This window comes from Enoplosus armatus, chromosome 4 (assembly GCF_043641665.1).
Source record: "Enoplosus armatus isolate fEnoArm2 chromosome 4, fEnoArm2.hap1, whole genome shotgun sequence".
In the NCBI taxonomy this organism is placed as follows: domain Eukaryota; kingdom Metazoa; phylum Chordata; class Actinopteri; order Centrarchiformes; family Enoplosidae; genus Enoplosus; species Enoplosus armatus.
This window is the reverse complement of record NC_092183.1, coordinates 24,966,799-24,983,028: the sequence shown is the minus strand read 5'-3', so window position 1 is coordinate 24,983,028 and position 16,230 is coordinate 24,966,799. Positions and strand designations below refer to the sequence as shown.

The following is a 16,230-nucleotide window of genomic DNA, read 5'->3' as shown; positions in this document are numbered from 1 at the left end:
AGAAAAGCTGCGCCGGTTAAAATAGAAGAGCCCCGTCACAATTTAAAATCCCTTAATAATTTATTGGTTATAGGTCCGGGACCGTATCCGCCTTTTAGTGACCTATGACTTACGCCATTCCAGAAAAAAGAATAAAGCCACTCAATGGCCACTTTAGAGAAAAAAAATAACACAGCTCAGTGCTCTGTATGAATGTAATGCTTTTTGTGGGGCTTTGTCCCAGAGCACTTAAGAACTGACAGATAATAGTAGTGAAAAGCAGCCCTGGGGGGACAGCAGCTAAAGTGGTACCATTTCTTTTAGTAAAGGTGGAAAGTAACCACTTTCTTTAGTGAAAAAACACTCTCTATCTCTTGCTCTACCAACTGAGCTTGGTAGCTTTCAAGTTGCACTAGTTTTTAAAAGTATTTTTAGGTTCTTCGGCTAAAACATTATTGTCAAGTACAACGTGATCTGACAATTGTAGTGGAAATGCCATTCTGGATTGTTGTGCTAAACCAAGATGGGGAATAAGACTTGTGTCACATTTGATTTTCTTCTCTATCTTCTGCAGTACTTTGAATTTCATCTACATATTAAAGCTGAACTCATTTTTGCTAACTAGTTTTACTGTGACAATGGGCCAAATGACCGTGTGTAATATGAAGGAAGGATGTAGCAACCCACATAGAATAATGCCCCAACTCTGCAGTTGCCCTCAGTGATACAGAGCATTTTAGCATCTTTCAGGTCATTGTTTTGGTTTACTCTCCACCACTCCCGTCAATCTCATTTCCAGCAGCAGCAGGCAGCTGTTTTCACCAAAAAGCTCTAATAAACCCACTGTATGCTACCCGCCCAGCACCAAACATACAGTGACCAGGATTGTCTCACTTTCCGGCTGGGTGTCCCGAGTCCCGACAAATATATGCAAAACACTAAAATGTCCCCGTTTTCAACACTCACTACCAAATTGTCTCGGTTTTGACTACAACTAAAATAACAATTACTACATTATACTTTTCATTTCCAGCACTTAAATAGACGTTGATCACGTTCTGTCCCACTCGTTGTCACCTAAAAACAAACAAAGGACCGTGCGTCGGAATTCAACACTGGCCTGTATGTGTGTCAATCAATCGATCAATCAAAGTGTGAGTACGTTCGTAAGGTGTCCGGGAACTCGACTCCAAATGAATGCTAACGTCGCTTTGTGTCTGCTGGGCGTGTAATTAAGCAACTGCTTGTCGTGTTTACAGGTTGTTCCGCTGCCCCAACTGGCTAAAAGATGAAATCTTGCTGATTTAGCGTCCCCAAACAAGAGATCGACTGACTCGATGGTTGGATATCAAGTAGCCTTCCCTATATACTGTGATCGGATGAGAGACATCCCCGCCTCGATCACAGTGGCTGCTCTTTTCAAACTGAACCAGGCTGAACTGGGCTGATGATGCATTCAAATCAGTTTTTATTATTCCAGTTGAAATTTCCATATTGTCACTTTGTTAGAGTGCCACTCTGGTCTCCCAGGTAAGATGAAGGCACAACAGAATACTGCGAATACTCAGAAGTTGGTAACTGCAGTCACTGCTACACCACAGTGTTTCCTCCTCATCTCTTATGCCACAGACATAGTGTCGGATATATCTTAACCTCGTGTATCACTGTCCCTCTGTTGCACACATGCCTAAACAAGAGTTTCTGCAAACTCAAAATCAAATGTAATCTCCAGTAAATGAGCTTTTCAGTCTTGATAAGTGGTTAAAATCCAACTTCTCGGTGCACAAATGCACATTTTTTAAAACAAGTCAAAGCAAAAACCTGGACATTTACATTCAATTGATCAATGCTGAGGTACCTTTTATGATGAAGAACACTGCGACGAATGCTTGATGTAAGCTCATTCATGAAACCTTCTAAACCCTGAGATGGCTCCTGCCTTGATTGCATTGAATATTTTAGCATCCTCCGTGGGTGTATAAAAGTTCAGTGGCTGGATGATAATAATCAAAAGATACTGTCTCTCTCTCTCTCTCTTTGCTCATCCAGAACTCCAGCTATGATCGGCTGCTCCTTTGTGGTTGACCGAGAATACTTCGGCGAGATTGGTCTGCTGGATCCTGGCATGGAGGTCTATGGAGGCGAGAACATCGAGCTGGGCATGCGGGTAAGGACCACAGATTATTACCCATGCTGTTGATGAAATGCACTCAAAACCCTGAAGTGTAGTCTTTTTTTCTTTTTTAAACTGAATTAAAAGTCACTGTGTTAAACAGAAGATGAACTTCCTTGCAGAATTGCTGCAAGAAAAGTTGTTTTTTAATGAGCCATTCCTTCAAAGCTGGAGGGTTTTTAGTGTGCAGTTGTACACCAGGAAGACCACACAAAAAGCCATAATTACAAATTCAATATTTGAGGGGGTAATATTTAGATGTACACTCCTGGTCGGAAATGATTTGTGAAATCTATATTCAGACTTTGGAACAGCTTCTGATGAAGTTTTCTTATGTTTCCCAGCCGCAGGGATACAGCTTGAGATACAAAACCCAGGGGCGTCAACAGAAGCAGATGATTAAACTTTGCAAAGTTTCTTAGATTGGGAGTGGAGGAGAGAGAGAGAAGAAAAAAAAAATCCCCTAAATGCAAATCTTCAGCCAAACCAAAGGCTCTAAAGCCTGTATACGGAAAATGTAAATCTCTTTTGCTGCTGCTTTGAGTTGAATTTAACGCTTCATGTGAGCGAAGGGCTTGCTGAAGAATTGGTTAGCGTTTAAATTCAGAAAATGTTTCTCTCCAGCCAAGTGGAACCATTCTGAATCTAAACGCACTCCTTCAGCTTATTGGAATGAGATATGCTTGAAAGATCCCACTCCTTCGCTTAGCGCCGTCCCCACATCCATTTCAAAATCTCGAGATGGCTTCAACGACACCTCTGAAGTGTCGGCGGCCGCCTTTTTGAAAAAGCACTTGAATGGCGGCCGGCGAATGGATCTTGGTTTATGGATTGCTGCAGTGCTTTATTGAAGCCAGAGACATTTACAATTGTTGCCGCCTATTTCGGAGCCTCTCATTATTCCACATAAAGTGGCTTTTCCCCTTCATCAATGGCATGTTTCTTTTTTGCCATCGACAATGAGGACAATCATCCGGCTTCTTGTGTCTTCAGCTGATAGAGTGATAACTCAGCATGATGTATTATGTGCCAATGGCCAACGGCCTCCCCCAAGGTTACACAGTGTTTTCTCATTCGGTGGAGCTGCATACATGCACCTAACAAACCGTGCATCTGAGTGAGACGAGGTACGTGGGGGAGATCAGTTCAACCATGGCAGCTAAATAAAGTTAGCACAACTCTATTATATTATATATAATATAGTGCTATACTTTGACTGTCTTTTTTCACTGTGAATATTTACTGTAGCTTTTTGATGCGCGGAGTGAGGAGAGTATGCCTCTCCGTCCGCGAACACAATACCATCACAAATGCAATTACCTCTCCCCCTGTTTGGCCTGAAATGAAACACATGCCACAGAAAAGGGGCTATTCAGCACATGTACGAGCTTGAATAGGCCTGCAGTCAACAACCAGCTTCAACCATTCATATTGTGCAGCCGCTAATGGAACGGAGATGGGCTTCTGGTGAGTGGACGGCAATTACCCCTCTAAGGCTACCGCTGCTCAGGCAGCTCATTGTAGTGCCTGCTGAGGAGTTGCCATTTGGGATAGGCTTGATTGACAAGAACATGTTTAACAATTAGCCAGGCCAGCTCACAATAGCTGAGCCTGCCCAGGAACCATCTGACTACAGGGGGCTGATGAAAGGCAGGGTTCACACAGAAAGGTTATGGCGTATTTTTAATTTACCGGGCGCTCTCTGGCTTCTGTAGCTTGCTTCCTGGGTAAAAAGGGCTTCCAGGATCCAAAGAACTGGTCTCTTTTGTAAGCAGAAAGGGAGGCTAGGGTGTGCAGGGCTGAAGATACAGTACATAGCACAATAAAATAGAACCAAGGGAAATAAATCAGACCCCACTGAAATTTTCTGTTTGTTCAGGTGTGTAATAATTTACAGCGTAGCGCCCTGCAAATGAAAAGAAATGAGCGGAGAGAGGATAAAACTGTGGATATGTCAAAGATGCTCCCAGCATGATGCAGTGGAAGATAGATACATCTACAGCCACACCACCAATGCATCACATAATTCCCTGTGAAAGCAGTTTGAGTAAGTGTTTTTTTGCCACATCCACGAGCAAAACACATGAATTTGATATCATCACCTTTTTAAATACTCGCAAATGGCTTGTCTGAACGAGAACGCCATGCTCGCCACGAGGCTCCGTTTGCAAACAGAGAAAAATGGCCGGGGACAGAAATGATGAATTCTGCCAGAAGTGTCAATATGAGTTTATCTTGTAATGCGTCTCCCGGCCCCTCCTACATTGCTGAGTCTTTTGCTGATATAGCATCTCGGGAGACCAGGACATTGCCTTTCATTTCAAAGTTCCTGTGGGCACGAGTATTATGCCGTGGTAACTCTGTCAGCAAATATGATACTACATCAAATCAATCAAGGGTCGTCGCCGCAGCTGCTGCTCCCGCTAGTTCCACTGAAACCTGATCTGGAGAGAAACCTTTCTACATGCGGTTGGATTGCTCCTCCAACTTCTGCAAAGCTCACAGCGCCTATAGATTAAGAAAAGGGAGTTATTTGAATCAGTGAGCAAACATTAGATACTGGGGTTTTTGACTGACTTGAGTTAGGATGTTGTCAGGGGCCATTTTTTTCTTTTAATCCTGTATTTAATATCCTCTCATTTCCCATTGTAAAGTAAACGATTTCCGAAGCCTCGGAAACAGCATTTAGACCATTATAAAAACTCTCAGGTAAAACGGGGGGTATATACCGGATTTAACCCATAAGAACCCAGACCCATTTACCCTTAAAGGAAAATTATGGGGAATAGACCCCAGACCAAGTGGACCACATTGAAGACATTTCTGATGGGGGTTTTTTTATACTACCCCTTAATGTCAAAGATCTGCGATGTTACATATACGTTACATTGGGCGTTTATGGTAAATTTACTTGTTTTATTGTTTTATATTAATTTGTTCAAGAAACATGGTCAAAACAGGTTGACTGTATACAGGACACACTATTAAAGCATTAGAATCGTTAAATGGGTTTTAACTTACCTGCAGTATCAAAATACAGGCTTTTTGAAATGAGTTGCTTCCTTCACTTGTGTTTACATGTCACACCACCATTCGTATTGTTTGTGCGCGCGAGCAAAGAAAACATGAGCTCGCAGATTCACCTGGTTTCCGGGCGTATTTTTTCCCAGTAAGAAATGAGAAATGAATTGGACTCAAGTATTTGAATCAATATAAAAACAATTATTTACATCTTGCCTATGCGGGTGGCTTTTCACCTGCGTTTTCCAGACGTATAATCTCACGCACAAATTTCAACTGTTTCAAAACAGGCTGCTTTTTTTCCCCGATTTTGATTGCTGGTATTTTGGTAACGTGTAGGTGCTGAGGCAGCAGAAAGGGGGGAGCTTTTTGCAAGCAGTACATACCGGGGCAGACCTGGTGAACACGGACTGCACTGCAACATCTGATTTTTAAAAAAGGCCTCAACATATTTGTCTAACCCTAGAGACCCTGAGCTGTGACGGCTCAGTATAAAACGTAACTTACAGTCGGTCATCACTTAGAAAAAGCTAAAATCACAACATTGAATAATGCTCTTTTTTCCTTCCATCCTGACTTCCTGTGACGTGTAGCAATTTTGTGAATAAAAATGTCGGTTACATGATGGCAACCTATTTTTCTGCCAAAAGAAAAGGCCAATCTGAGTCTAGATGGGTTTACCCCGCACAATATGCCCATGTGCTCACTTTGCCATCAGCAAGCCGTCCAAGCCGCTTCATGAGATCTGTGAGATCGTCTTCATAGCAGTCCAATCAGTCAGTCTCTTCCAAATCCAAGAAATTCAAGAGCGATCTCATGGGGTGGGGCCTGCTTGTCTCAGTGACATTTATTAAAATCACCAGGAACTCCTTTCATAAGTAATGAACCAAAAAAATGATTCTATTTTTTTTTTTTTTTCTTCTTCTTCTTTGAAGTCTCGTCTCCATAACCACCTGGGCTGGGCCTCGAGGCATCTGGCCGTAATCTCTCTGTAGTGAGGAGAATGGAGCTAATTAAAGTCCAGCAGCACCAGCAGCTAGACAGGAGTGGAACATAATTACACTCCTCTTGGTCCCCGCTGCATCCCCAGCAGAGTGATGACAGTGTGATGACAGTTTACATTACAACAGATTCGTGCATTCATTATTTTGGATTTAGATTGTGTTTTTTTCAGCAGTCTTATGTATTAGATATTTAACAGAAAATGTTCCTGTACACATAATTCACACATGAATTTTTGGGGGCGGAGGGAGAGATGTGAGGCGAAGATACTGTTCGGAGAAGTTAGTTATTGCACAGCAGACAGGAGCTGCAGCAGTGGCTCATGGAGCCAGTGAGGGTACTTTAAAACTCTTCCCTTCGAGTCATAGCTTTACATTTGAACACAGACATGATGCACAGATTCAGTGCGACTTCCACTCCCTGAGGATATCTCAGGTGTCCGTCACGATTACACATCCACAAAACCACTTAGAAATCAAAGGAAAAAGACTGAGAATGCCTGAGAATGATCACATTTTTAAGTGTTCTTCAGCATTAAAGTACAAGGAAAGGAATTACTTATAGCTAATTTGGCATACCTCTAATGGTGCCAATTTTGTCAGACTCTGAAAGCACCCTCTATAGAAGTCTTAACCAACACAGAAAGTATTCCGTCTTTGTTTTTGTTGACGACAGATGATACTGCAGACCCACGGCGCCTAGCTATACAGCATTTTCGGACTCTTTTCTATTCAAGCTATTGTGGTGAAGACTGCTTGTATTCAGCTTCTATGTTGCTTCAGTTTATTCCAAATCAACTGGGAAAGCAGAACATATCCAAATCGTCATTGTGGTACGGCATGTAATTCGGTAACAAAAAACACGTATTCACGGTCAAATATTGCAGATTATTGTTTGACTGTGTCACCCTTTAAATAAAAGATGGATTATCTGTTGACTAGGACGCTTCGATTACCAGCCAACCACACAATAAACCCTGGAGTCCGTACAGTATGCTGCCTTTTATGCCACCTACTATTGTCAAATCAAGGTCTATCTACTTTTTTCCACATGGTAACTGGATGGTAAAAATAAATAAATAAATAAAACAAAAAACACTATGAACTCGAGATGAGCCAGTAAGCATTATTTCAGGCGCTACAATAACAGGTGCTGCTTCAAAGCAGTTGGTAGATGCAGTCAGATGTTGCTTTTACTTTATTCTGAGAACATCTGCCCCACTGATACAAATATAAATGAATACATCTGGATTTGAAGATACAAGTGGATTCAAAGGGAGCTGGCACACTCCAGATGCGTTGCTTTGTTAAAAGCGTGATGCTGATAATACAGTACATTGTACCTCTTGTGAGTTTTATTCTACATTTTGCCTGAATATTTCCTGTTGCCCTCATGACACGGAGATAGAGGCACTGCTGTTATATTACAGATAAGCATGACGACTTTTTGAGACCCTGAAAAGGATTGTTTGAGTGTACAGAGCTCTGGAATTTTTCTCTAATCCACCTTAAAAGTTCAGTCTGCAATGCTTGGGTTGGAGTTGGGCAGGAACGAGGAGGTGGACAGTGGCTGTTGTTGACCTATACCTGAATTTATACCTTATTTATGCCGGTGGCTTTACACATAGTGGCTGTGTGCGTAGGCTCAGAAGCTATGCCATAGGCTACACCGTAGCTGACATGCGCTTCCTCCAAAATGTTAAGGAGGTCTAAACTACTGGACTCAAACTCAGACTCAGAACAGCCAGAATAGCGGGTACAATGATTTATTGGGAAATCAACGGCAGCGGCAGACGTAGAGGGGGAAAGGCGATGGAGAATGGAGACGGGGGTTCAGCTGGGTCTTGGAGCTGGGTCTTGGGTCCGGAGGGAGCGGCAGGTGGATGGAGGTTGACGGCAGGGTGAGATCCAAAAGGCAGGTTTGTCGGCGGAGTAGGGAGACAGAGCGGGCACGGCGTAGGAGAACCTGGAGCAGAGGAAAGACCTCTGTACCACAGCGGTAAACTGACGAACTGGCGAAGGCAGGAGTGTGAAACCGGGGAATATAAGCAGAGGGACTGATGAATAATTGTAGACAGGTGGTTCAGATCAGCCAGCAGTCGGTGGAAGTTGGTCTGCCTGATGAGTGGTGGCTCTACCTGCAACCCAAGACTCAAGGGACAAGAGAGGTGGAGAACAGAGAGAGATAGAGAGCTAGGGGCAGAACCTGGATCACGACAACATTGGGGCTAGAGCGGTTACAGAGATAGCGCGGGGGGACTGTGAGAACTGCGGTCGGCTGCTTGTGTTTTCTCTCACACATTTCTGATGCTGGTGGAGAGTATTGATTAGAATGAACACAACATGACGAAAGTTGAAAAAAGGCTCCATGATATTCTAACACATTCTTCCACATCTAACATCTCACAGTGCAGTTCTGCTCACTGCAGGAACAATGAATACAGCGGCGACAAGATGGACCTTCCCCACGTAGCTTGGATCACAAGTTCTGGACCTATGTCACCCGTCATATACTACCTCATTATTTTTTCTTTAAACTACCAGTGCAATACATACATATATACATACTCAACAGTGCAATGCATATGTGTGTGTGTATATATGTATATACATACATATACACCTTTATTTTTCACTTAAATATTGTAAATGTGTATATTTTTTATTTCTTATTTTTGTACACACTCTCATTTCTAAATTCACGCTACTTTCTACTCTTGAATGGGAGCACTGGTAACTGTATAATTCCCCCCCCCCCCCGGGGATCAATAAAGTATTTGTGATTCTGATTCTGTACAGGAGCATAACATTCAGCAAGTCACTCTGCCAGGTGAGTTTGTTGTTGTTGTTGTTGTTGTGATTTGCTGTCAACTTTCTGAAAGAATGCAGGAGCACGCCGGCAATGATTCTTTCCCGGGACTAACACAATAAATGTTAATGTCATCTACAGGCAACAATGAGTTATCAGGGGCTGCTGCGATAAGCCCCGAGCAAGTTACTTCCTGATTAGCCCGGTTCCTTTTGGGAACAGCAGAGCTGTGTGCGCTCTCGCTGTCCATTCATTGCATATCACAGCAAGAATTCTCTTGTGCTAGGTAATGGAAGTGTGTGTGTGTGTGTGTGTGTGCTGTGGTGGGTTGTCTAATGTATTCAGCACACAGGAACATTCAGATCATACAGATTATACCTGGAACATTTCTGACATCCACCCACTCAGAACAGCTGACCAAACCTCTGCGGTGCTCGCCTTGGACGAGCGCAGACTGCAGCCCTCCACAGCGAGAGCGGTCACCTTGAAAAGGGCAGGAATGTCGTTACGAGGCAGCATTAAGCCCCTGCCATCTGTGGACACCAGCCACTCTGGCTGTTTCGAAAATCACCGGCGATGCCCGTGTCCATCAAGCGGCAAACGACAGTGGGCGCGGACCATATGCGAGCCCTTTCCAACAAACTGAGTCATTCCGAAGATGAGAGCAAATCTGAGGCGTCTGAGGAATTCTAATATTACACTTCATCAAGTGGAAGAGACAAATGCGGAGAATTATTGGATGAATGCCATAATGAGCCGAGTGGACGAGGCATCATGTACCAAACAATCTGGCAGTTGCATACGGTGCAGCACTGCATCCTTTACCGACTTCTGCATATATAGCTCCTGTGAGAGTTGTATCTGTTACAGGGCTGTGGTGCTCGAGCCAGGCCTTAGCGCTAGCCTTAACTACAACCCTGCTCTGTTTGCTCAACCCTGGACTGATTCATTCTCTTACAACACCTCTTCAACATGGGAGGAACCATCACCTCTCCATCAATACAGCGCACGTAAAGGTAACAATAGCATTGGATATTGATTCGGGCATTTGTCTTTTTCAATGCCTGCATTATTTAGTGGCTGAATCAATCCGTAGGGGCTTAATGGACTCAGGTTTGCTTACTCCATGGTTCATTACTGTATGTTCCTGCCTGCACCGCCATCTCAGGGAAAGAGAGAGTGAGAACAGATGCAGCTGTAGAAGTTCTGTATACAAGGCTCGGATCAGGTATTGTTTCAGAGGAGTTACTGCTGACATATGGCAGAGTGGAGCGGCTCTTGTGTTGTGTTGAATTCACCATGGGTTTTTTTTTTTTTTTTTGCATTCAATCATCTGGCATTATAAAACACGCTCCTGATTTGCATTTATCCGCGCGTTCCATGCATAGGTAATTCAAGACTTATATTGTCTCGCTGTTACTTCACGTCCTGCTGATCCAGGCTACATCCGTAATTCATGCCTCGACAGATTGGGTGTTGGGAAAGCATACTACTACGACATGTAGCGCACTCCTCAGCCTGAAATGGCTTTGGAGAGATGACATGGCTTCTTGAGCATCAGCAACACCTCCAAGAGTTGCTGCTTTGGCGTTCAGGGCCAGAGGGACAAGTAATTAGACAGACCTTGTCAGCTTGCCTATTATCCATGTGAATCATAAACTTCATTAAATACCTCTTTTTAAGTGTGACTGCAGATGCTCCCACCTCAATTTGAGCACATTTTGACAAGGTAATTAAGATCATTTTTGATGATTTGCGCATTTCACATCCTTCTGCAGCTCAGGGCGACTGAATTATACGGAGAAGCGTCAAGAGCTCGCTCTCTGTGGACAGCGTCATCATCAGGAAATACAGTAGCATTTAACCAGCACAGGCTCATCTCGTCAGTATCTGAGCATTAGTTAATCTGTTCATGTAATTGTCTCCTCTGGATGTCTCAGACTCAGGCTGAGAACCTGAAATGATCCGACAAGGCCGAGCTATTTGGAGAGCACTAGCATGCGCCGATTTGGCCGCGCCAGCAAATCGGCAGGCATATCAAAGACAAAGGGCAGCAACTGGATGGAATTAGCTTTTGACAGGCACAGTTAAAAAAGGGCCTCTGTATCTCTCCATCAACATCCTCCATTTTATGGACGTACGAGGAGGAGAGGCAGGAAGAGAAGGCATGAAATGAAGTGATGGGCCATGGGGAGTGGCTCGTATGCGGCCTCTCAATGGAGAAGGAAGCCTTCAGTTCCCGACGCTTTGAAACATCACTCATCATTACACTAAGACTTGCAAGGAGGGAAGTGCTAGCTGGCGTGGCGGTGGTTCTGTGAGATATGAGCGAACTGGGGAAAAGGCATCAACATGTTTAATGAAATGGAGGTCAGTGTACTCTGGCATGGGTAACACAGGTTTATGGGAAAATGCCCTTATTTGCACCTATTCAATACCACATCTCTTGTCTGTATGGTAAATATGTAGCTACCACCAGTAGCCAGTTAGCTTAGCTTAACATAAAGACTAGAAACAGCCAGCCTCGTTAAAACATTATGTAACATTTATTAATCCACACAAAAATACAGTTGTAAAAACATCACATTGCGGTTTTTATGCTTATGTGCAAGGCAATCTCTTGGCCGGGTGCAGTGACTTCCTCGACAGACAAGATATGAAATCTTAATTAATGAGCTTTACAGGTTCTGGAAGGCAGATTTTGTTACCTTTGGACATAGCCAGGTTAGCTTTTTCCCCCTGTTTCCAGTCTTTGCTAGGTCTATGCTAAGCTAAGCTAACCAGCTGCGGGCTGTGGCTTCATGTGTAGCATACGCGAGACACGAGAGTGGTATCGATCTTCTCAGCTAACTCTCTCACAAGAAAGCATTCCCCAAAATGTCACAGCAATGCAATACTGCAAAAACTAAAGCAAGGTCATTCAAGGTGCAACACATCAGTCAAATGTCACTCAATAAGGACCAGGCTCCATGTTACCTAACACACATAACTCAGTGACTCAGATTTCTGCCTTTCAAAAGTGCTTTTTCCAAGAAAATATGTTTTACCACGCACTGTTATTTCGAGTACTGGTTAACCTCTTAACTAGATGTTATGTTGTTGGGGCTCTCTCCTAATTAGCTGGCTTGTTTGTGCTTTTGTAAAGATGCAAATTTATTATTTATGATAATTAAAGGCCACTGTAAGCTCTGCCAGAGACTTGTCAATGTCGCATTTCCTCCTTTGCCGACGGAGGTCGATAAATCATGAATTACTTAATGCATATGTAACCCTCCGAAGGCCGATGTGAAATGGTAGCATCTGGCTTCATCACACGAGAGGGCCTGACATCCTTTTTAAAGTTAGAATTCACGAGCTCAAAAACAAATGGCACCTAAATTCCTGTGAGAAGAGTAGTGTGTGTTTTATGCTGAGTGATACGATTTCAGTTATTAAATCAGGCTGCTCGTACTCCTTCACATCATAATGTCACCTCTGTATTTCCCTGTTGATGTTCTTCTCACTCTCGCAACAGCTTTTGAAAAATGACTTAATACCGTGCGATACTCGCAGCTTTCAGATCTGGAAACGAGCGCTGGTGTGAATAAACATTGCATAGATAGTGACACCAGCGCTGATTCTAAATGAGGAAAAAGGTTAGCTTCATGCCTGTTTCAATATAATCTGCCTCCTCGGTGTTTAATAACAGTTTTGCCAGCACAGGATGATTCAGCAGATCACAGGGAACTCAGATTGTGCACACTGTACCCTATAAAAATCACTTGATATTTGTTGTAATGTCTTTCTCTTCATAACCTAAAAAAAAAAAAAGGATGAGAGAAGATATAAACATGCAGTCTTGCTTAGCCTGCACCCTTAATAAGCATTTCCTGGCATTTCCTTTGAAAGTGGTGAGACTTTTCGGGATGTTATCCTGCGAAAAGACATCCCTTGGGTATAGAGATTGCAGAGTGGAGAGCATTTCAATTAAAAACAGAGACGTGCGAGATTCCCCAGATGCAACCGAGTGCACACAACTCATTATCTCAAGTGGATACGGTAAGCCTGTGGATGGCTTTCATCCAAGTTATTTGTGAAAACGTCACAAATAACACGTTAACTTGAGGGAAGTCCTGCGATAGGTCGGCGTATGAATCCACCTAACTTTACTCAGAATGCTTTTTGCGTTTTTTTATGGCTTCCGTCCTGAACTTAAAGCTGCCATAATCAATATTTCTATACTAAAGAATGGATGAAATAACTAAGTGTAATGTGAAAGGGCTCGCTTGTAGTGGCAAATTCACACAGAATTATCACCCAAATCTGCGGTCCCTCTCCAAATTGAGAGTATTTATTTATAAATGAATATGACTCTTGACAAGGCAAGAGATGTCCACAAAGTAACAAATCAAAATCACTCCTGAGGAACGGAGGAAAAACACTAAACACGAAAATGCAAGAAAATAAAAGGAGCTTAAACTTACAAAGTAAACAACAGAAAATCACTCCTGAAAAGTGGAGGAACAAAACTGGGAAAACCAAGACAGCAAAGTGAACAAAACAACAAGGGCACTGAAACAACTCGCACAGGGACTAACAGGAAATCTTGACGTGGAATTACGGCTGGTTATCACGACACTGAGGACGAGACGAACCGGCACAAGACAAAGGGAGACGCAGACTATTTAAACATGAGGTGAGCTGAACACAGGTGGAAACAATCAGGGCGGGGCTGACCATCACAAAGGCGGGAAACACGAGGGCAGGAAGTGGTCTGAAACGAGAGGGAGCACAGTTACTACAAAATAAAACAGGAAATGACAAGACGACATGACTAAACGAGACAAAAAAACGGTAACTTAACGTAAATGACAATTTCAGCATCTTTCAGGTCATTGTTTTGGTTGTCCGAGCCACAACTGTCCAGTCAGCGTTGTTTTCAGATGCAGCAGACTGTTTTCAGCCAGAATGTTCTGATAAAGCCACTGCACACTAAGAAAGTGACTGGAACATATTTTAGCATTTAGCAGCTAAAAAGCCAGATACATCCGTCAGGAGTGAGCGGAGAGCAAACTTGCTTCAAATGAATACTAATGTTGGTTCCGTGCGTGCTGGCAGGCAGCTGCTAACACGTTCACCGCTTTTTAACTTTATGAGATGATGATAGTTAGTGAACAGGAGCAAACATTCTGACTGCAAAGTGCATCTTCACATTCAGCTTGTGGACATGCAGACATTTGACGTCTTGTCTATTTTTTTGTGAAAAAAAGTGAAAAATACACACTATATGGTCATACCATATGGCGTTCCTTGCTGCTGCTTGTATCGATAATGTAGTAGTTCTCATCTTAATCCCAAAGTACTACAGCCCTTCTGGTTTTCAGGAACTGACGAACACCTGGAATTTTAGATGAATGGCACGTGGTACCTGACAGGACAGAAGACCAGGTGTTAAACACCAGCAAGTACCAGGACTGAGAGCTGCTGGATTAATGCATGTGCACAATCAATTTTGAATGCAGCAGTCACACTGCAGGATGATGATCTGTTCAGGTTTTGAAAATGTCACTTGCCTGCAAGCTGAGCCCGTTGAATAAGAAATAAGTCAAATAAAAAGGAATAGATATTCAGGTTTATTTACTTCATAGTGAAATGACTTATAATGGGATTTTTTTTGAATAGGCAGAAACAGAGACAACGTAGAGTTTACATAATCACAAGTCGCCCCACTGAGAGCTGAGAGGAATACTAATGGCACCGTTTGAAAGTAAAGAGACGAGTTATATAAAGTTAATTTCCAGTGTTCTGCCAACAGTTCAGTAATGACACAGTAGTAATTATCTTCTGCTCCATACGGAGAAGAACAAATGACAGGAGGAATTCATGCATTTTTTGTGATGTTTTGTGGAGAAACTTCAAGCAAGCAGGTAGATTGACAGTCAATTCATGCCCCCAGTGAACCAGAGAGGCTACAACATGTCACTTTGTGATATGACACCTAAAATCGGAGCCTTGTTCTTTTGTCGAATTGTGAATATCTCTCAAAGTGTTTGACCAGAATGGGCAACGTTCAGTTCAACATGTTGACTTTGGCCACTGTAACTCGAATAAGGACGACGAGAATACAGTCAAGACAACCGAGTGTCGGTGGAAATTTTGACCTACAGTATCTGTGGCGCCAGATGTAATCTGTTGATGAATTGATGCAGAGATTAAGACTTTTAAGAGATTCCTATCAAGGTGAAATCAGGCGAAAAAAAAAAAGGGCCACAGTAGAAGAAGAAACAAAAACATTAGGACAGCTTTGTACGCTTGTGTTGCTGAAAGCGGCAGATCAGTACAGCCAGTGAATCAGTGCGCACAGCCAAATAGCTCCAGATAATCTTTCTCTCACTCAAAAGTAGATCTCTGCACGTCTTCACATCTTTTGGTATCTGTCTGTGGCCGAGCTGTTTCCAGTCATGCACACAGAATAGAATAGCAGAGAAAAGTGGCGATGAACCCTGGCTGACCCCAGGCGTCTGCTACGCTCATCTGGGCAGGCTTGCTTGTTTGTTGCTGCTCATTTTCCTCCCCGTATGTCAAATACGTCAGCTGTCCAGCAAGATGAGGCCTTACATTAACTCTGCATGGCCTCAGCACTCCCTTTCATCATCTCAGTCTGGGTTCTTAGGCTCCTTCTCATCTGCCCTATTTTCAAGGTTGCACTGGTTGGATTGAACATCAGGGGCTATTTTCTATTGGAGTATATATATATATATATATATATATATATACTCCAATACAAGTGCTTGTCAGAAGGTCAAACAGCACCTGAAAACCAAAGCCAACCATCCGACGCTGTGCGGAGGTGAGAAAGGAGGCAGTGTTTGCACTCTTTTATTCATTCTTTATACAACTATTTGTCACTTCTTGCGTTTACAACCGAGTGCAACACAACGAATACTTTTGTCGTTATACAAACTAGTTATTTTTGAGCGTAACCCACCCTTCAGGGTTGAACTGATGAGATGTTAGTCTGGAAAACAGGATCCGAAAGGAAAGGACCAACTGAGCATGGTAGCTTGAAGCCAGACCAGTTAGTCAGCAGCAGGGTTTGCTTCATGGATAGTCAACGATCAGCAGCACTGTACTCTATAATGAATTTGAGTGGCAGCGATGTTGTTTGTTTGTAGCTCTGACTGCTTGAAGGTGGATTCAATCCCTTGCATAGTAATTCTTTTTAAATATTAAAATAATGATTTTGATTCATGAAAGTCATGAAAAAA

At 42.9% G+C, this 16,230-nt stretch overlaps 1 protein-coding gene across 1 annotated transcript in view; it reads left to right on the top strand.

Moving 5' to 3' along the window:
- Nucleotides 1-16,230, top strand: part of galnt9 (polypeptide N-acetylgalactosaminyltransferase 9) — a 71,683-nt gene that overhangs the window by 41,069 nt on the left and 14,384 nt on the right. The window contains exon 6 of the mRNA XM_070904336.1: nt 2,029-2,146. Coding sequence (XP_070760437.1) covers nt 2,029-2,146 — 118 coding nt within the window. The remainder of the gene's footprint in view (nt 1-2,028; nt 2,147-16,230) is intronic.